This window comes from Gallinula chloropus (assembly GCF_964237585.1).
Source record: "Gallinula chloropus genome assembly, chromosome: 19".
Taxonomy (NCBI): domain Eukaryota; kingdom Metazoa; phylum Chordata; class Aves; order Gruiformes; family Rallidae; genus Gallinula; species Gallinula chloropus.
Genome location: NC_140104.1, coordinates 2,055,436 through 2,076,384, shown reverse-complemented (window position 1 = coordinate 2,076,384; position 20,949 = coordinate 2,055,436). Strand labels below are relative to the sequence as shown.

At 51.2% G+C, this 20,949-nt stretch overlaps 3 protein-coding genes across 3 annotated transcripts in view; 2 read left to right on the top strand and 1 right to left on the bottom strand.

The window, feature by feature from the left end:
* Window positions 1–10,854: 10,854 nt before the first annotated feature.
* Window positions 10,855–14,971, top strand: TIMM22 (translocase of inner mitochondrial membrane 22). The gene is made up of 4 exons (XM_084272900.1): window positions 10,855–11,099; window positions 11,478–11,674; window positions 12,967–13,039; window positions 14,394–14,971. The coding sequence occupies exons 1-4, from the start codon at window positions 10,877–10,879 to the stop codon at window positions 14,468–14,470; spliced, it is 570 nt and encodes a 189-aa protein (XP_084129026.1). The 5' UTR covers window positions 10,855–10,876; the 3' UTR covers window positions 14,471–14,971.
* Window positions 14,972–16,853: 1,882 nt separating this feature from the next.
* On the bottom strand, window positions 16,854–19,897 carry CYB5D2 (cytochrome b5 domain containing 2). The gene is made up of 4 exons (XM_084272986.1): window positions 19,636–19,897; window positions 19,260–19,400; window positions 18,459–18,645; window positions 16,854–17,098 (listed from the first exon to the last, which is right to left on the bottom strand). Exons 1-4 carry the CDS (start codon window positions 19,880–19,882, stop codon window positions 16,885–16,887), a joined length of 789 nt encoding a protein of 262 aa, XP_084129112.1. The 5' UTR covers window positions 19,883–19,897; the 3' UTR covers window positions 16,854–16,884.
* Window positions 19,898–20,213: 316 nt separating this feature from the next.
* ZZEF1 (zinc finger ZZ-type and EF-hand domain containing 1) overlaps window positions 20,214–20,949 on the top strand; it is a gene marked incomplete at its 5' end in the record, with an annotated part of 53,934 nt that continues 53,198 nt past the window's right edge. The window contains one exon of the mRNA XM_084272850.1: window positions 20,214–20,579. Coding sequence (XP_084128976.1) covers window positions 20,214–20,579 — 366 coding nt within the window. The remainder of the gene's footprint in view (window positions 20,580–20,949) is intronic.

The following is a 20,949-nucleotide window of genomic DNA, read 5'->3' as shown; positions in this document are numbered from 1 at the left end:
GGGACAGCAGGCTTTGGGAGATGGGCTGGGCCAGAGGCACACCATTTCCCCAAACCCAGCAAGACCAGCCAGTACATTTGTTTAGAGGTTTTCTGGTAGTGCTTATTGCTATAATTATCTGATCTCTTTACTTAGACCAACGAATTAATCAGCAGAAAAACCTTCTGAATTGAAAAATTGCCTTTCTGTTGAATGAACAAAGAGCCCAGGAACAGACAGCTGAAATGAGCTGGCCGTGCTCATAACGAAAACCTGTGGCCTGTCCAGGCCCTTAACATAATTACTTTCACACAGCCAGGATGAAAAAACAATTTCAAGGAGGGATATAAACTTCAACCTGCCAGGTTCTCACCCAGCTGGTAAATTTGGTTGTCAGACAAAATAACAGTGAGCATATTGCTTGCATGCTGCTCAATCCACCAGCTCCCACGACTCTGCAACGAGGTGTGAGAGCAAGGCCAAACCCCACTGTAATCCCTACATCTTTAAAATCCCACATTTGAGAGATTTACATGCTTTATGGTGCAACCTGTATTGCACAAGACCGCACATGGATGAGACACAACTTCATGGCAATGACAGTTTCTAGTGGCACAGCTCATTTGAGAAGCAAATGCACAGAAAGAGTATGGAAAAGAAGGATCACATAAGGAAGAAGATTTAAAATATCTGCATTTATAGATATTTATACCACATTTAACTGCTTTTTGTGCATGCAACCATCTTAATTACAAAGGAGAGAAGTTCCATAAACAAGGCTATTATGTCAATAACAATGTCTTCTTAAAGCAAGTCTCTAATTCAGTTGTAAGGCTTGGAACGTTACTGTCTGGAGTCATAAAACCAAAAGTAATTACAAAGGAAAGCCTGGATCAGACAGTGGGTATTAGTGGAGTCAGGCCACAGCTTTGGGACAGCAGCTACTCCACACTTCCTTCTTTTTTTTCTACATAGCTGATAGAAATTTCTTGACTTTCTCAGTTCCACTACAGATGCCAGGAAGCTCAAGCAGCTCGTGGCCATGTGCAGAATGAATCATGGGGCACCACAGCTCAGCTGGACACAAACAACGGCTCTTCAGTCTGCAAGAGGATGCTGATGAAATGGGTGGATAGCAAGAGCCAACTCCTGCAACCCTTGCCAAAACAGCATTACAAGAAAACTGTGTGTGCTGCCTTGGAGAAGTCAGAGTTTTATTATTTCCCCCCCTCCACCCTGTTCTTAAGAGGCTGTTAACGTGGTTTCACCTTCCCACTCATATAGTGGAGGGGTTCAGCCTGAGGCACATCTACACCAGCTTTGACCTGCAAGGAGGGAGAAATATTTGTAGCTGGAAGAGACTAGAATCATGACATTTGGAAAGAAGTCAGATACGTTTTATGGAGCATGGAGTCTAAAGGAGACAAGAAAAACAGCTTCCTCTGGTGTCTAGTGCCAAAACTGGAAAAGACCAGACAACAACTTAAAAATTTCCAAGGGAACAGCCACTAAGGCAAAAATAGAATAAGGAAACTGCCTATTTCTGAAGATGCTGGAAGAGCTTCCAGCATTTCTGAGCAGAACACTGAAGAGTTAACAGATACCCATCTACCCAAAGAAAGCTAGTCCACCAAAAAAAAAAAGCACAAAAAGAGGAAGGAAACCTATGTGGTGAAGGAACATTAATTGTATTTCAAAAATTTAAAATAAAAATGCCTGTTCTGTTTTGCACATATTTACCCAAAGTTTGTTTTTCTCTGCAGTTTTCCAACACCTGTGCTGTCTGAGGCATCAGAAACAGCAACAAACCAAGGACACCCTTCTATTAAAAATGCAGATTAAATATGTGAAAAAAGCAACACTCAGAGCTCTTCCCTGAAAGCACAAGATAAGACTTCCAGTGGGTTGAGGGTTTTTTTTTTTACTTAACTGCAATTTATTTCAATGACTACATGAAAGACTTAGAGGAAAGGGATTATCTCCATTCTCCATTATTCCTCACTGCTCATTTTCTGATCTATAGGTTATAACGTGGCATTCATTAACAATTCATAGAGAATTATCATATTCAACTAGAACAGCGAGTTCTTCCTGCTTACACAGGCAAAACCCTGCACAGCCCTACTTGCTCCCTTTGCATATGGCCTGGGAGGGATCACATGCATTTCATCACCTAACGGGAGAGGAATGACAACAGGTACCCATTAGAAACACCAAGGGGCCTTGAACAGAAACCCCTTTCGTTCCATTTTCCTTTATCACTGACAATGGAAAGCTGTGCAGGAAAATTAAGGACTGGAGAAGATACATGCTGGAGGCTGCCTTAGAATTCAAAAGCCCCAATGGGATGGTGTAGGAATGCCCCACTGCTTTCAACTTCTTGGTGCGTGTCAGGGTGGTGCAAATGAAAGACCCGAGTCTTTGTTTCAGAGGGACTTGCACTGGAACCACTGAGAGCTCCTGAATGGAAGCAGAACCACAGGGTACTCCTAGATGCACACAGAGTGCATTGCAGGGAGCCCAGCAGCAACAAAAACTAGGACAAATTAACAGGGAAAACTGATGAAGCACAAGGAGTTCAAGTCCCAGGAGACAAACAAGCCCTCTAATGTAGAGCAGAATCTCAGGAGGGGAAAAAAAAAAAAGAAAAAAAAAAGCTCTTGGTAAGGTTTGAGTTCCCACACAGCAATGTCTGAGAGTTCCCATCTTGTTCTTACCCTCTGCATCTTCTACAGATTACTTGAACAGAACCAGCTAAGCATTGCAGTAGCTTCATAACTCATCTCTGTTACAGGAAAAGGAACACAGGCACCTAAATTACTGAAAAAAAAATCACAAACTAGTAAGGATCTACAGTGCCTATTTATTTCAGCTCCCATGTAATACGTGAGCAGCTTTGTATTGTTATACACAGGTACCTCTTACTAGGGCATAAAGATTTGGCTTTGGTGAGCTAATCAAATCCAGAAAAAGAAGGAGAATCTAAATTCAAGTTAAGCAATCTCTGCCAGACAACTTGTATGAATGAACATGTTGGCTGCTGCTTAAACTCTTACATCAAGCTCACATGCTTGAGAAATCTGACCACGCAGCTGGAATTTGAAGGACCCAAACACTGAGAACATCCCAGCATTACCCACCCTGCCACAGAATAACTACTGAGAAATATACAGTGGGACAATGCATGCAAATTGTATTCTGAGATCCTGGTTCTGCTTTCAAGGTTTCTTATGAAAAGGACTTGCTTAGAAATCATAATTACTTCAGACTTTAAGCAGTCCAGATTTGGCACACAATAAACAGAGCTAAAATCAATTATGAGTGTTTTTAAACTCAGAAAAAGAATAATCTTAGTATGTGGATGGTGTTACCTAGGAGGCAGCTAAGGACAAAGATCAGCACATCAGCAGCAGGAACTCCTCCCCCAGAGGTGCACAGTACCCCTCGCTCTGGCTCTGCCATGGCAGCTGTCCCCACACACAGACAGGGAAAGGGACTGCAAAGCGCACCTCTCCTCAAAGGCTGTGAGCTCAGCCTCACACCTTCTTGTAGCTACACTGAACAGCCTGTTTAGCCAGTGCCTGTGTCCCTTAGCAAAAGATAAAAGGCCTCAATGCCAAAACCAGCAGGCCCAGCATGGGAAGTGGGAGAGCAGCAGAAATAGGTTCTCAGCTTCCCAAGTTTCTATAAGAGCAACTGATGATTTAAGATCTCCAGCAGACACCAAGATAGGAGGGTAATGAAGCAAGATAACAGATTGCATGGAAAGGAAGAAGTATTCTATGGAGGTTTTGATTGTTTTACCATAAATAAACAAAAGCAAACAACCCCCTGAGGTGACAGAGTTACCATTAGGGACACAGAATCCCAGCCTGGTCTGGGTTGGGAGGGACCCCAAGGGTCACAGAGCTCCAACCCCCTGCCACAGGCAGGGACACCAACCTCTAGGCCTGGAGCTACACAAGGTTGCCCAGGGCCACATCCAACCTGGCCTTGAACACCCCCAGGGATGGAGCATCCACCCCCTGTCTGGGCAGCCCCTCACCACTCTGCAATGAGGTCTCCCCACAGCCTTCTCTTCTCCAGGCTGACCCAGCCCAGCTCCCTCAGCCTCTCTCCATAGGGGAGCTGCTCCAGCCCTCTGAGCATCTCTGTGGCTCCTCTGACCCCTCTCCAACAGTCCCACATCTTTCTTGTATTAGGATCCCCAGCTCTGGACACAGGACTCCAGCTGGGGCCTCAGGAGGGCAGAGCAGAGAGGGACAATCCCCTCCCTGTCCCTGCTGCCACCCCTCTGCTGATGGAGCCCAGGATCCCATCGCCCTCACGAGCTGCAAGAGGCACTGCTGGCTCATGGGAAGTTTCTCATCCACCATGAGCCCCAGGTCCTTCTCAGCAGGGCTGCTCCCCAGGGGCTCTTCTCCCAGTCTGTAAATGTGTCTGGGATTCCTCCAGCCCAAGTACAAGACTTCATATTTTGCAGTGTTGAACCTCTTCAGGTTCACCCAGCCCCACCTTTCCAGCCTGTCAACATCCCCCTGGATGGCTCCTTCCCTTCTATTGTGTCACCCACACCACTCAGCTTGGGTCACATTAGCCATCCAGTCATGGGAAGATGCCTACAGAAACAGCCACCATGACAGAGCAAGAGAGGACTGATTGGCCAAGCAACAGGAACTTGGGAAGAAAGCAGATGTGAGAGAAGGAAGGGGGAAGAGATTAGCAAGTCCAGCACAGCAGCCCAGTATCAGTCTGGATATTGCCCAACAAGGCTGCTAGCCTGCTACATGACAGCTGAAGGCCCAGAGCTAAAAAGGAAAGAAGCAGCAGTTGAGGAGTACAGAGGAACCAAGAGCCAACACCAGCAAGCTCAATTTTTTTCTGCTTCAGACTAAATCAGTCAGCAACTCTGCCTGCTCCTGTGGCAAGTGGAATAATCACAATTGGGCATCCTTCATTAGGATTAATTAGTTCACTTGTTGGCAGTATCAAAAGCAAAGCCAGGTGTTGGCTCAGTCAAGGAGAGCACCACTTCCCTACTCCTGCAGCAGCTTGCTGGTGAAGGGATGCTCTCCAGGGAAAGCTTGGTCTGCCCCTGCCCATGCAGCTGTCCTCTATTCTCTGATCTGAGGACAGGCTCCAGAATTGATCTTACACCTTTCAGTGCCATTAACATGCACTGCAATTAAAAATAATAAATCTCTTATTTTTTTCCTGTTACTGCAGGTGATCTCATCCAACCCATGAAACAACAGCCAAAGCCTCTTACCCTGTTGTATCTCAGAGCTGGAAACCTTCTACCAGCAAGCAACTCTTGGAGCAGTTACCATGGTGACACTGCTAATAGATATTTAAAGGCAGCTCACTCATAATCACATCTATTAGATATCAGGAGGCTTTAGTAAGAGAGACACAGAAAGCTCGAAACCAGGGAGCCAACCAGGCTTGGTGATGGTGTAAGTGGATGAGAAATTCATGGTGAGAGGTCTGCTTGTACCATGGTTTAGCTGGACACAAAGGACTCCTTCTGCTCAGATCTGCAATGGCACTGAAGCTTGCAGAACAAACTATTTTTAGTTACTTAAAAAAATCACTTCTGAAAGCCTCATCCCAATAGTGGTAGCTCTATAAATCCTTTCAGAGAGGTCATTGTACGAGGTACTATAAAAAGCTGTGCTACTGCTCTGGTAGAACCAGGGGCTGCTGGAAATTCCCTGCCTGCCCACGTCAGCTGGGGGTCCTTCCAACGAGCTCAGAGGTGGCTTTCTGCACCAACCCCAACGACCTGGCAGCAGGGAACCAGCCCCAACCCCACAACACAGCCACACAGCTGGAAAAGGAGCTCACCTCCACATCTGGAGGGCTGGGTACCCAAAGGAATACCACCATACCCCATTTTACATGTTATTAAGCAGCCAGGAAGCTTGAATCTGGATAAGCACGAAGCTTAGTGAGTTGAAGAGGTGTCTCTGGTGATATAAATAACATTATTTTTTAGCTCTAGTCTGGAGTGTTCCAGTCCACTGGAACATAACAAAGAATCTGCAGAATCAGATCTCTAGATAGGGAGCCACTTCAAGTTGGCTGAGCCTACGTAACAGTCAAATTGAGGTTTTCTTTCTCTTTTTTTGCCACACATTTCCATGACAACTTTCCTCCAGTATCAACTTCTTTATACTGGAAAGGTCTCTCAAAAGAGACTTTAGACTTCTATAGCAACAGCTCAAATCCCTGAGAGATGATGCTGATGCCTGAAACTTTACACAGGTCTTTTTTTAGACTGTGAGCTGCAAGTACATTTTGAATTCCATAGGTGAAAAGGATGTGTAATATTATGGGAACCGTGAAGAGGGGAAGGAGTAACTTTCTGAAGTGGGACAAACATGAAAAGAGCCACCTTGCTTTCAAAGAGGATGTGCACTTGGAGATATAAAACGTTAAAGACAGCAGACAGGATCAAACAATCATCTTGAAAACCCACATCCTGCTTCTCTCCGAGTTACAGAAACGAGTCACAAGGAACAAGCTGCTGATCCTAAAAGGAGATTTTCACTGAAACACCTCTCCCTGCAGCTCATCTTATATTGGCCTAAAGAGAAAAATATATTAAAAAAAAAATCAGTGAGTGAGGCTGGCTTTTTAGTTTTAACTCCCATATACCTGCCAAGCTGGTGTCTAATCTAAGCTTTTTGCAGTACTTCAGCTCTTTGCCATGGGAGCAACAGCATTTTCCAACATGGAAAGCCTGGCTACCTCAGATGAAAAAAAGCCCCACTGCACTCAAACAAATAGACAGACTAAACTCACATAAGCTAAGGGAAGGACAAAAGTTAAAGCCACTTTCCTTCACTGAATGTAGGTATAGATCACAAAGCCTCCAATGGCCTTTCAAACCTAAAACCTCTCTAAAAAACCCAAACACATTCACAACCTAGATGAGAAGTAGAAAAGCATCAGACATTACACAGATGACTACAGAATTGAAACGTTAAGTGTTATTAAGTGTGGCTGCCAGAATCAGAGCCCAGCAGGCCCCAGCACACTTCCTTTTGTGGCTACTAGAAACCCCAGCTATGCAAGACACAAAGTGAGAGCGTGGTGTGCCCAGCTGCAAAGCAGCCATCCTCCCTCCTGCCTGTGCTGTGACAGAAAGCTGCTCTTTTTTCTAATTAAAATAGCCACTGACTGACCCCCTCTTCCTCTCATCCCCCTAGATCATCAGCTCTGGAAAGGGAAAAAGGTGCAGAGAGGTAGTGATGAAAAGTGGATTTAATCTATTATGGACTTCCACCTTCAGCCACTTCCTGGCCAGTTAGATAACTGCAGGCAGGGCTCTGGGACTGGCAGTTTCACAGAGTAAAACACAGCAATATGAAAACCAAAGCCCATTCAAAACCTGGGAGCTCTGTAACTAAGAGACATATGGAAAACCAGGATTTCACACACACAAAAAAAACCCCCCAAGGTTTATCCTGTCTATTGACATGGGGGAAAAAGACTGAGTCACCATAAAGGCCAAGTGAAAAGCAATTATTTATTATCCCCACATGCTGCCCTCTGCTGAAACAAGACACTGAGCATGCTGGATGCACAGGCTGTAGAACAACTGATGACACCCTGCACCTAATGCTTTCATCACACAGGAAGGAGTGATGCTCACATGGACCAGAAATGTTTCATCTGGGACCAGGCCAGGTTAAAAACAACCTTGAGCTCTTAGACTGGACTTCACAGCTCCGAGATGGAAGTCTGATTTCAGGCACAGCATCCTTGGTGAAGGAAGAGGACCAAATGCTTTGGCTACACACGTCTGCAGGGAAGATGCTTCACAGGTTTGTAAGAAAAAAAACAGCTGAGAGTTCCAATTGAACAACTTATTTACCAAAGGTGCCTTGAACTCTCAGACCCTCACTCCAAGCCTTCATCCTCCATCTGATTTCACTCTCATGAAGAATCCATTCAGGCAGCTGAGATTCTTCCAAGACTCAAGCACACCCATTTGTTCACAGAACAGCATGAGTGGGCAAGAGGAGAAACATATTTGAATAGCTAAGAAGGGGGAAGTAACACAAACATATTTATATACAAATAAATATAAATAAATTTTTTAAATGCATATGTAAATACACACATATATTTTATATTAAAATATAAATATAAATAAAATATAATATTTGCATATAAATATACACATATATACAAATAGATATGTATTTGTATATATGGAATTTATATAGGAATTTAATGCAGTTTTTTAAGCCACACTACACCTAAAGTTGAGACTGCTGTATTTAATTTGTTCTGTGTTTGCATCTATTAGGAAACAAAGTAAGGGCTAGCTGCAAGCTGAAAGTTATTTTCAGCCTTTATTTTTTCTGAACTAGACAAGTTTAGTTGACTGGGCTTTTTTTTCCCAATCTGCTGTTTTCTTAAATAGTAAATTGGTTAGCATTTTTTATTATTTTATATATAAAATCATAATAATTTCATTATATATATATAAAACCAGAATATTTTTATATAAATAAATATTTGTATTTATATAGAAACATTTACATATAAATATCAGCATTTTCTAAAAATATATTTACTAAATATTTATTCCCAACACTATTTTATTTACAAATAGTAACCCAGCACTTTCTGCAAAACATTGGAACAGAGAAAAAGTAAAAATAATTCCAGCTACACACATGAACTCGCAGTGCTCAGGGTCCAAATCCAATGTATCTTTTATTTTTTTTTTCCTTTCCCTTTTATGCTTTTGGAAAATAGGCTTTGCAGTGTGACTTCAAGATCAGCCCAACTAGGTTATTTTGGATCAAGGAGAAGATTGAAAATCTAAAGTTCAGTGCTCCTTAGGGAGACCATCCTGCCAGCATCCTTCTCCACCTTGTCAAGATACTGGTGTAGTAGGATTTAAACAGCACACTCTGCAATAGCTTCTGACCTTAAAAAAAAAAAGGAAAAAGAAAAAAGAAAGAAAAGTAACAAAGAAAGAAAGAAAATGGTTAAAATAAGAGTGGAGAGGGAAGGGGCAGGCAGACCCCGCCGGTGCAGCCAGTAGAGGGCACTGGGATTTAAGAGGAAAGTTGCTGGAAACAAAACTTCGTATAATTAAATATTGGAAGTGGTAAAACCATCGATTTAAATTATATGAACCTACCTGTCCTGTCCTAGACTAAGACATTAGCAAGAAAAATCGTAAAGGATTAAGAAAATAATAATAAACCAAGAAAATCTCTTGCTTCAGGATCTCAGGTGAGTTTGTGTTTCAGGGTATCAAGAAGGGTTTAAGCTTCACGGAGTCATTACAGTTGGAAAAGGTGCCCAAGATCATCTCGTCCAACCATCTCCCTACTGCCTGTATCACCAACCAAACCACGTAGGGGAAAAACAATCACTAAATCACTTGAAGAATTTTCTCTGATTGAAATACAGCCATTGGAAGCATCCCAGGGAAGCTACAGCTGCTGTTTCTCAGGGGTGTAACACACCTGGGGGCAACTTTTGGAGTTAAAATAGTAAAAAAATATCATAAAAGAAGTCAAGAAAGCCCTTCCTAAGGCATACCCAGCTCCAGCTGGGCCAGGCCGAACAGAAAGCCAGTTCTCATCCAGGAGAGGCCGTGGAACAGACAGAGCCACGCGCAGCACAAGGAGAGGTGGAGATGGCTCTGTGCTCACACAGCAGCCTCCTTCACCCAGGGTGACACGCCACGACCCTCCCTCATCACCAAACACACCAGGCTCCCAGGAGACACAGCTTCAGGAGGGTTTGACGTGAGCTAAGCTTGAGTTTTGCCCCAGAAAGATGGGGGTTGGTTATTCTCTGAGCCCTCTGGAGCGAGATTGGTGCCTCACAACGGGGGCAGCCAGGGTTCCCCCCGAAAGGTTACAGAAGGGGGCTGATGCTCCAGGGCTGTCAGGCAGCCCGGGGAAGACATGGACAAGTGGAGGTGGCTTTTCTGAGCTCAGGGCTTGGTGCACACCCGCTGAGGTGCCCTGGGGCTCCTCATCTCTCTCCTCAGACGATGTTTAAAGGCTCTTGGGGCAAACCTTGGGCTGCCCCGGGATCCAACACCCGCACCCGCACAGCCGGCAGCGCCTCAGGGGCGGCACAGCACCGACCCGCCCCTCCGCAGGGCCAGGGCTCCGGCGGGAGCGGCTCTGGGCACCGGCAGCGGCACCCGGGCTCAGCGCCCACCCCGCTCACCGCGACCCTCGCCCGAGAGGTGCCGCCGTCCCGGTCGGCGCGGGGAAAGGCTGCGACACCCGCCCCGCCGCGGGACCTGTTGCCCCCCCGCCCGCCCGCAGAAGCCAACCGGGGGGACACGGCGGGAAGGGGGGACGAGGGGCCGGTGAGGGGACAGTGTGGGGGCAACGCGACGCCTCAGAGCTTCCCGCCCCCTCCCCGCACCTCAGCGGGGGCAGAGGGACTCGGTCCCGCACTGCGGCACCTCAGCCTTCCCCCAGCCTGGGGCCGCCCCGGGCGAGGCCCCCAGCCCCCCCCCGCAGCCGCCGCCGCCGCCGCGCTCACCTGCTGCCGCCGCCGCTCGCGGGGATGCTCGCGCCGGAGCCCTCACCTCACCTGCAGCCGTCCCAGCTGCCGCCAGGGGGCTGGCGCGCAGCACGCCGGGTAATGTAGTCCCGCTGCGCCCCGAGGGCCAATCCCGTGAGACGCCACGCGACACACCCACCTGCGTGGGCCGCGCCGCGGAGCCTGCCGGGACTTGTAGTTCCCTTGACGGCCATACGGCGTGGAAGCGCGGCCGGCGCCTCACATCAGCGGAACTACTGCTCCCATCAGCCCCCGCGGCTCCCGAGAGCTACTTTACCGGCGCCGCCGGGAGCCTGGGATACCGTACCCAGCCGGTGGCGGGTGTCCTAGGCCGGTCATGGCGGCTGGGCCGCCGTCCTCCGCTCCGGGCGGCCCGGAGCCGCCCCCGCTGCAGTACAGCCTCCTGCTGAAGCACCTGGTGGGCGAGGAGCGGCGGCCCCGCGCCTGGGACCCCGCTGCCTTCGGCGGCATCCCCAGCCCGCCCAAGAGCGAGGAGCAGAAGCTGGTGGAGCGCGCCATGGAGAGCTGCCCCTTCAAGGCGGCGCTGGCCTGCCTGGGAGGTGCGGCGGGGGAGGCTGCAGGGACCGGGCGGTGAGGGGGAGCGGGGGTCGGGGCAGGCAGCAGTGGGGGCGGCTTGGGCGCGTCCCGTGGCACCGGGAAAGGGGCAGGTGGGGAGCAGGCAGCACCCCAGGGGTCCCCGTGTTTAGTTTCCCCCCCTCGAAGCCTCCTCAGGCGTCTGTCGCGGGTCCCAGGGACGGATCTCTGCCTGTCTCGCCAAGGAAGAGGCGCTCCCAGCCCTTCCCAGTGCCTGCAGCATCCAGCCAGGCCGCGTGTGCTCTTGCCCTGCCCCTTCCACGCTGCGGGGTGGACAGGGGGTGGGAGCAGAGCTGCTGCTCGGACCCAGCCCAGGTCCCGTACTAACTCTGTGTCTTCCACAGGTTTCGTTCTGGGCGGTGCCTTTGGTGTCTTCACTGCTGGCATCGACACCAACGTGGGGTTTGATCCCAAGGACCCGTATCGCACGCCGACTGCCAGGGAGGTCCTGAAGGACATGGGGCAGCGGGGCATATCCTACGCCAAGAACTTCGCCATTGTGGGCGCCATGTTCTCTTGCACCGAGTGTCTGGTGGAATCTGTGAGTAGCAACTTCTTCAGCCTTAAGAACTGTTTTCTTGCCCACTGAATCACTTTCACTAGGTCCAGATAAGAGGTGGAGATGTGTGGAGAGGTGGGTGATGGTTTCTCCAGCCAGGGGACAGGAGATGGGACAAGGGGAAATGGCCTCAAGCTGCCCCAGGGCAGGTTTAGATTGGATATTAGAAAAAAATTTTTTACTTAAAAAGTTGTCAGGGCTGGCACAGGCTGCCCAGGGAGGGGGTTGAGTCACCTTCCCTGGGTGTATTCAAAAAAAGGCTTGATGAGGTACTTAAGGATATGGTTTAGCTTAGGATGGGAATGGTTGGACTTGATGACCTTCAAAGGTCTTTTCCAACCTTGTGATTCTGTGATAAGCATGCATGTTGTCTTTGTAATAGGGCAGGGGTGTAGGCTAGTTTGTTCAGTATCTTGGCCACCAAAGCCTTTTGGCTTTTGAGCCTTGTCTTCAGAACTGCTGTTCTCTGACAGAATGAACAGCAGAGCATGCCATAGCGAAGTCCTTTGCAGTTCAAGCCCTGATTGTATTGGCAAGTACAGGCATTACTTTTTAAAACCCTAACTACAAGTACCTGTTACTTCATAACATCAAACTGTGAGTTGCAATGTGGTAATTTGAGCCTTTAAAAATTCCACATGCCAAAAGGGATCCCTTGATGAAAGCTCTTAAGTAACAGCAGATTCTTGCCCCAACAGCACAAAATGACCTTGTGCAGCTCAGTGGTAAATCATCCACTTTCTTGAATAGGGAAATTAGAAGAATTGGAGTGATGCTTTTTAAACAATTATTTCTTAACTCATCTCAAAGAAAAGTGGATCTGTTTGCCCAATGGAACAGAACAGAGAGATCTCTGCACTGGTGAGAAGCTAGTGAGCTCTGACTGTGGAAATAGGATAGGGAAACAGCTGGCTGCTGTAGTGCTCACCTGTGCTGAGAACCAGGCTGTGTGGCCAGGTCCTGTGCAGCACTTGTATAGCTGTAGTGCCTCTAAAGTCCCTGCCTTCTGGGGGCTGGACTGGCTCACCTGAGACTGCTGTAGCACTGCATTGCACCACATGGCTTTGCCTTCTCTCTCCTGGTGACCTGTTCCTCTTCTCCTGGCCCTGCACGTCTCATGTTTGAGAGTGCAGGGAGCCACCTGCTGCGAACAGAGGGAAAAACACCCCCAGCTCAGAAAGGCCTGCAAGGTCATTGAATCTTTCTTGGTGTTAGTAAGGATACTGAGTGTGTCTTCCCTGTTTAGCTGCTAACTCTGGTTCCCAATCCCACAGTACCGTGGAAAGTCCGACTGGAAGAACAGCGTCATTAGCGGCTGCATCACCGGGGGAGCGATCGGCTTCAGAGGTCAGTAGGGCATGCTGCAGGCTCTTCCTGTGCTAAGACTCCAGTCTGGGTAGGCAGCATGCAGTGGTTTTTTAACTGAACAACCCCCAAAAACCTCTCTGCAGGGGGTTCTGGTGATGTCAACATGAAGATGTACTCCAGACTGGCAGAACGGCGCTCTCGACAGCTTTCCTGTCACTTTGGAAGGTGTTTGTGGGTAGGGGTGGTTTGGATGGACAGGACAGTGAGACTGGAGGAAAAACAGCAGAATTGACTTGAAAGAAAAATCAGGAAACAGTGTTAGCAGCCCACACTCACTGTGGGGTCGTGGGGACGGAGCCAAAAACTCATACTGAGCAATTTTGTGAAGCTACAGTTCTTGTGCTGACAGAGCTCTCCTTACACATCTCACTGGCAGTAACTCTGTTAATTTGCACAGTGTGTGAATTGCTTTCCTCCTTTCTCCTCTATGAATTCAAACAGACAATTCTATTTCAGTACAAAGATCAGGAGCACTGGGATTTCAGTTCAGTGGGCACTAGTGGGAACTTTGGGAAGCCTTGAGCATCTGGAGAAAATCCCCAAGTAGGAAGAGACCTCCTCTGCTCATCAGACATACCAAACTTCTCTCACCTCTCCTTAAGATTAAAAAAAACCTGTCCACAGAGCATGAAAGAAAATAAGTGCCCTTGAAAGTGCTTCTAAGTGAGCTTGTGAAGTCGTATCAGCCCTGGCCCCAATCCTTTTAGAGCTTTTCAGAGCTGCTCTTCCTATTCTCCTGTAGCAAAGCCCCTTGCAGTGCTCAGATCAGAGTGCACTGAGATCAGCAATAGCCACTGGTGTTTTCTGTCACCTGGGGGAAGACTCAGCAACACAGCACCCACCCCATGTGCCTTGCTGGTTGGTGGCAGTTCTAAATCAGGTGTGGGCCAGTGTCCTGCTTTTGGCCAGGATGGGGTTAATTTCTTGCCTAACAGAGGATGGAGTTGGGATGGGAGCAGTGCTGGTAACACCCTGATGTTTCCAGCTGTTGCCCAGCAATCAAAGACTTTGCAGTTGTTCCTGTTTCCCTGCTAAGGAGAAAGGAGGGGACCCAGCCAGGACAGTGGTTTGGGTTTTTTCTCTTTCCCTCAACTTCCCCCTCACCCTTTTTAAAGAACAAGCAGCTCCCTGGTGCTGGGCTCTCAGCTGGGGCAAACCCAGGCCAGCCAGGTTCCCTCACCCTGGGCAGTGGCAAGGCCAGTGTGACCCTGGCATCAGGCCACTGCGTTTCTGCAGCTCTAAGCTCTTCACACCAGCACAACGTAAACTAGTTACTGGGAAGAAAAATACCTGTCCTGTTTTCTCATTTTCCCCCCTGTTCTTTGCCTTGCAGCTGGTTTGCAGGCAGGAGTTATTGGCTGTGGTGGATTTGCTGCTTTCTCTGCTGCCATTGATTACTACCTGCGGTAACAGTGGGATGGAGCAAGTGTCCCCCTGGTTCCAGTGCTGCTGCTGCTGCTGCATCACAGCAGAGGAACCATCAGGCTTACCTTTCACTGCCTTTGGAGTCTTGGTCAGTGCAAGCTGGACAGTGCTGGCTGCTTCTCCTGGAGGACTAACAAGAATCTGGCCCTGAGCCCTGGTGTGCTGCTTCAGGAGTCTGTGAGGATGGAGCCAGGCGTGATGAGCAGTGTCTCCAGCACAGCTCAGCTGACTGTGAGTTTCCAAGAAACCAGCCTGGACTCAGAGCATTTAACATCCTTTGGGTCTGATTTTGATTTGGTCTGTTGCTAGCACCAAAAGAGGCAGGAGGACAATCTTCAGAAGAAGAAATGTAGTGATTTGCTGTGTACTTGAAGGTGCTGCAAGTGTTTAACAGTTACCAGTTTGCAGCTTGCTACTCTGTTGGGGAGAGGTAAGATCCTGTGGAGAAATAGTTTGTTCCAGGCTTTTCTTAAAATACCAGCTGAAGACAAACCACCATCTGTACAACTTGTCTGATTTCAAGTCCAGAAATGGAGCCAGATTTCTTTACTGTGTCTTGAAAGGAAAGGCAAAAAGGAATCCTTGGCCTTAGAACTGTGTGGTTGGTGGCAGATGAACAAAACAGTGTAAGGGGAGGGAAAGAGGTTGTTGCAGAAGTGTCATTCTCTGTAGCTGCTTGGCTAGCCTGATTTATCCTTGCTGTGGGTGTAGAAGTAGTCTTGCTCCTACTTTAACTGCCACAGGCTCACACCATGAGTCCCAGCAGTGTGATGGTGAGAATAAACCACTGTTAGGTAACTGGGCACTCACCTGCACCCAGTCTGTGCCACCTCTGAGTGCCCACGTTGCCCTGGGGAATGGGAAGCATTATCTCTGCACAGCACTGGCACTAACACAAAACATCTCACTAGGTTGAGGTAACTTTCATACTCAGGATAGTTCAGAGTGATTTTAACCTTCCCTGAGCTGCTCCCCAAGGGCCAACACCCACCACCCTCATCTTTCTGAGGCAGTGGGATTTCAGATTCAGTGCCTGATGGGGGTTCTCCCACTCACTTCCCCTTTGCATCCACGGTTTGACACACCAGAACAGGGACAGCTGTCAGCTGAAATTTAAGCTCAAGCGATTCTGGGCTGATTAAACAGGCTGACTCCAGACAGTCCAGGTTTTTTTCCCCTCCAGAATGTACTGAAATGCAAGGAGGTAGCCCAAACCATAAGACTGCTTTTAAAGATTGCCTGGCCCAATACCTGTGCTTATACCACTGGCTCAAAGTACAACTAGCAAGATTTCCACAACAGAAAAGGAAGAAGCTGAGCTGCCAAGGTGATCAGTTAGTGCAAACAGCAACACCACAGGGCTCCTTTTGTGCAAATGTTGGAGCTTTGCATTTTTATTAACACTTTTTTTCTCTCCTCACATGGTTTACAGCCATTTGGCTTTATATTCTACAGAAAATGAAACAGAACACAAACAAAAATAGATCCTTAACAACTTTTGTAAGTCAAATATTAATTAACAGTTCTATTCTACCTGTAGCTGCAAGAGTCCACCCCCCACCTCCTCTTTTCCTTCCTGCAGGGACAAGCAGAAGCCAGTCACAGGGACAGCTGGGCTGCCAGCCACTGTCATGCAGGGAGGGATTTGGCTGTACAGAGTCTCCACCTGGAATGACAGGATCTGTCATGGACAAAGACTTGAACACATGTAGCAAATCAGACACACAGGGATCCATTGTGCAGTGGGATCTGAAACTCAGCTTCCTTCCTGAGTCCAGGGCCAAGACAGACACCTGGTTCTTTCCTGCAATGCTGTTTCTGTTCTCTGCAACTGGCAGTCAGGAGGGGCAGGGTCTGGAGTGTGAGCCCTTCAGAGGGGGAAAACTGAATGCAGGTAGAGTAGAGAAATGACACAGGGCATTAGGAGGGTTCCCTTGGAAAGGAAAGCCCTGAGCCCCAGGGTCAGAGGGGCTGCTTGTGGGCTGCCTGGGGAGGTTTCAGGCCTGGTATGTCTGTCAGTCCTGGCTCCTTTGCCTTGGGAGCTACTGCATGTCTGTGATTGAGTGTGTGTAGAGCTGAGAAAAGCACACAGGGAACTATTAATGACCAAAAGAAAGGCTGTCCCTAGTAAGACAGCACTTGGGTTCCCAGCAGGAGACTGGAGGTCCCCCCCAGAACTACTGAGCCAGAACTCCAGTTCTCCCCACCCCATCCCGTGGCCAAAATAAAGGGTCCCTTGGAAGTAGTGAACTGGAGATCTGTCCCTTCCCAGGTCCCCCAGGATTAGTGAGCAGGAGCTTTGGTTCCTTTGGGGGGCAGCTGCAGCTCCAAAAGCAGCCCCCCAGCTGGAGCTGCAGCTGCCCCCCCGAAGCGTTGCTGTAGGGCCCCAGCACGGGGACTCACCCAGGTACCACACACTGTGGGGCCAGGGGGTGGCAGCCCTCATACTCTTCCAGGTGAGGGGCATCCAGGTCGCCTCTGTTGCTGTGCTGGGAGGAGCCCAGCTGGTCCCAGGGGGGGCCGGTGGTCCGGACACACACGCAGCGACTGCCCCCGGCACCGGGCTGGTACAGCTGGCGGGGGACCCCAGCCCAGTCTCTGCTCACTCCCCCGCTAAGGAGGGAAGATGTGAAGCAAATTACAACTCCAGCACACTCAGAACCGTTGGGTAATAAACACAGGACAAGCAGGGAGAGGCAGAACAGCACGTGCACTGGGCCAGGCTGCGCTCCCACAGCTTTCAACACCTGTCTGGGGCTGTGGCTCAGAAACCTGGGGCCTGAACCTGGTTTTGTCAGTGCTGCTACATGATCTCTCAGCCCTCTGGGGGCAACCCACTTCTGCTTGCCATGTTTCTACTGCTGGAGAAGGAATCACAGCCTTTTTAGTGTGTCTGCCAGCCTTTTTGAGGGTAGCTGATTGCTCACTGGTAACCACAGGCCGCCTTCTGTGCTCTCAGGGATACTGAGAATTAAAAGGGGGAAAAAACCCTCAAATACTTCTGCAACTGCTCCATAGTGTCTCTTTATGGGCCACATCCTGCCTGTGCCCCAGCTACTGCATCTTTTAAGCCTGCAAACCCTTGCACAGTGACTGCCTCACGACACCCAGGCTCACTCACAGGTAGCAGCAGATCACAGTGCCACTGCTGGGCTGCAGGAGCATTTTGCAGTGCAGCCTGTGAAATGATTTCATCTCCAACCAAAACAGCCCCTAAACCCAGAGGAGAATACAACTAAACAGGCCAACTAGGAAATGACTATTCAAAGCCCAGCCTCATTTTTATGTGGTTTTAAGAGAAAACTGTTGGGGCAGTAGCCTATGAGACGGGCTGTGAAACTGTCTGAAAACCACAAATGAATCCCTGCATTCCTGACAGGGGAGAAAATCTGTTTCCATTGCAGCAGACAGTCCTAGTAGGACTGCTGACCTCTTTTTCTGAGAGCAGGAGGGCCATGTGAAGATAGGGGAAATTCTGAGCCCTGATTCTGATTTCAGTGTGAGTTTCTGCCTCAGAAATAAAATTCCTAAAATTATTAGTGATTGGATGAAACTTTATCTTTCTGTTACCAGCCTACCAGTTTTCCTCTGCTACCTTATGCTGGAGAACATCTTCACTAGCCCAACCTACACCTCTGTGCTACTCTGCACTAGCTGGAAGAGAAACATCCAGGGACTCTGATTCACACAGCAGCAGTGGTGGCCCAACCTGGCAGGGAGAGGACAGCATGGCTGCTCTGTGCCAGTTGGCTCTGGTTCTGCCTGGCAGTGCAGCTTGAAGAATGCAGGCAGGACAATGACCATGCCCAATGCCCTGCACCTCACCTCCAGACTACAGAGCATGGTGGCAGCAGAACCCTTTCCTGCTATGATAGGAGAGGCAATGGCAAAGCTTGGGACATGCAAAAAAATAGGGGACAGAGATGCTCTGCTCCAAAGGGTCTATTCATGACAGCAAGAAGGCTGACTTTACCTCTGTCTGGAGCACCAGAATCGGCTGCCCTTAGCTGAGCTCCATTCAGAGTTGCAGGGTGGAAACTGTTGCTTCCTCTGCTCGCTTTGAGCTTTGAACTTGAGAGCTTCCTCCATGGCAGCCTCAGCCTGCCTTAAGGCTTCTGTCGGTGCCCCGTTGTCATCATAGAATCTGCCCACTAGCTTCCCTGAGAGAGAAGAATTAAGAGCACAGTGTTTCCAGGCAAGGAAAATGAAGAGGTTTGGGCTTTTTTAAAAAAATATTATTGGTTATTTAAAGACACACCCCCCCAAAAAAAAGAGAATCTTGCCATAGTCCTCTTTTAAAACCAAACTGAGCTTACATCCCTTCCATCTCTGGATCATGGCAATTTACCCATGTTAACAAGCAGAATAAGCTCAGGCACCAACTCATTAAAGACCAGAAAGTCTTTTTTCCCACCCATGCACCTCACCCCCCTAAACAGCTTCCCTGCTCCTGCAGCCCTCTGAGCTCTCCTGACCTCAGGGCGCCCAGGGACGACTCAGGCCTTCTGCTCAACAGGAGCAGGGCAGAGAGCTCCAGCTGACAGCTCAGGGGGAACGATGAAATTTCACCTTGGAGGAAAGCAAACTGAGCTCTGCTTCAGCAGCAGCTCCAGCCCAGGTTTCAGTGTGCTGGTCTCTGGCAGTCCCCAGACAACCCTCACCACGGTGGATACAGACGGTACCTGCATCCCACGGCCGTGCTGGAGGCTGACTGGACCCTCACCCACCTGCTCTCCTCTAGACACGTGTGGTCACCCTGGCCAGAACCACCTACCCACGGGATGGTAGTTGTCGCAGTAGAAGGTGAACCAGCTCTGGATGGCCAGCATCTCGCCCGGCGACAGCGCTGAGACGTCATCCACCAGCCCCGCCTGCGTGAAGTCACCGGTGGCGAACGCTCTGGTGGCATCTCTGCCTGCGGGCAGGCAGGCCCTGAGCCCCGGGCAGGCCCCGCCAGCCCCCCCAAGCCCCCAGCCCCGGGGCAGGCCCTGCCAGCCTCCCAAGCAGGCCCCGACAGCTCCCAGCCCCCCTGCCCCCAGCCCCGGGGAGGCCCCGCCAGCCCCCCAGCCCCAGGCAGGCCCCGCAGCACCCCGCTACTCCCTTGCCAGCGCCTCAGCGACCCCTGAGACCTCCCGCCCCGCTGGAGGTACCTGCGAAGCCGCTGTAGGGGCCGCCGGGGCCGTAGTGCCTGCGGCCGCGCTCCACGTCGAACACGCGGCCCAGCACGGCGAGGTAGAGGCCGGGTTCTCCCGCAGCCCCGCGGTACCGGGCCAGCTCGGAGGCGCTCATCAGGCGGCCGCGGGACGGCAGCAGCCAGGGCCGGGGATCGAACCCGCGGCCCAGCAGGCAGGCGGCCCCCAGGCACAGCAGCGCCGCCACCGCCGCGCCCCGCCGCATGGGGCCGCGCCACCCTCCCGGGGCGGGGTGGGGTGGGGGGGGTGGAGTCACGTGTCCGCCTCTTTCGCGGGTCTCGCTTTACGGCGAGCGTCGCGGCCGCGCCGTGGCGTTGCGGGGCGGGTCTTTGCGGCGCCGGGTGTCGCTTGGCGGCAGTGTGGCGCGGCCGCCGCCGGCCGGGAGCTGACAGGTGCGGCTGGCCGGGAAGTTGCTGATTAAGCCGGGCCGGGCGGAGCCGCGCTTGGGGCGGCGGCGGCCGGGGCGCAGAGCAGAGCAGAGCAGAAGGGAGAAGCGGCTCCGCCGAGAGCCGGGTTGCAGCGCCTGTGAGGAGCTGATGGGGACGGCGGCGAGTCGCAGCAGCGAGGAGGAGGAGGAAGGCGCCGAGGAAGGCATGGAGGGGGCGGCCGTCGCGCCTCAGCCCGGCGCTCCCTTCCCGCCCGGCGCCGCCGCCGCCGGTCCGGCGCCGCCGTTACCCCCGGCCGAGGTGCTGCTGGACCAGGCCCGGCTGCGGGAGGCCACGGCGCGGCTGCGGGAGGCGGCGCTGCCCGAGTCGCTGGTGTCGCGGCACCACAGCGCGCTGGTGCGCTGGCTGGAGGAGCGCCTCAGCCGCGGCGACGAGGCCGTCAGCCTGGAGCAGTTCTGCGAGGTGCTGGAGAGCGTCTCCCGCCTGGCAGCCGGTTCCCGCGGCGAGAGCGAGGAGGTGAGGGGGCGGCCGGCGGGCTCGGGCCTCCGGACGGGCCGGGAGAGGGTGAGGGGGGGCTGAGCCGGGGCGGCGGGCGGGCAGAAGCCGCTCCTTCCTGCGCCATCGGGGGGAGGAGGGGCCAGGGCGGGCAGGAGGCGGTGGACACCCCGGGGTGCCGCGGGGGGTGGGTCCGCCTGGGCTGGGAGCAGGCGGTGGGCACCCCGGGGATGGGTCTGCCTGGGCCGGGGGGAGGCGGTGGGCACCCCGGGGGTGGGTCTGCCTGGGCCGGGGGGAGGCGGTGGGCACCTCGGGGGGTGGGTCTCCCTGGGCTGGGGGGTGTGTGTGGGGGGTGTCTTCCCGGGCTCTTCAGCGGGGCCGTGGCGCGGGG

What these genes read in the sequence shown, in the direction of transcription:
- TIMM22 (XM_084272900.1), top strand. Translation starts at nt 10,877, where the DNA reads ATGGCGGCTGGGCCGCCGTCCTCCGCTCCGGGCGGCCCGGAGCCGCCC. An exon ending in GGCGCTGGCCTGCCTGGGAG is followed by an intron (nt 11,100 to 11,477) that starts GTGCGGCGGGGG and finishes TGTCTTCCACAG; the next exon opens with GTTTCGTTCTGGGCGGTGCC. An exon ending in GGGAGCGATCGGCTTCAGAG is followed by an intron (nt 13,040 to 14,393) that starts GTCAGTAGGGCA and finishes TTTGCCTTGCAG; the next exon opens with CTGGTTTGCAGGCAGGAGTT.
- CYB5D2 (XM_084272986.1), bottom strand. Translation starts at nt 19,882, where the DNA reads ATGCGGCGGGGCGCGGCGGTGGCGGCGCTGCTGTGCCTGGGGGCCGCC. An exon ending in CCCCTACAGCGGCTTCGCAG is followed by an intron (nt 19,401 to 19,635) that starts GTACCTCCAGCG and finishes GCCTGCCCGCAG; the next exon opens with GCAGAGATGCCACCAGAGCG. An exon ending in CGACAACTACCATCCCGTGG is followed by an intron (nt 18,646 to 19,259) that starts GTAGGTGGTTCT and finishes CTTCTCTCTCAG; the next exon opens with GGAAGCTAGTGGGCAGATTC.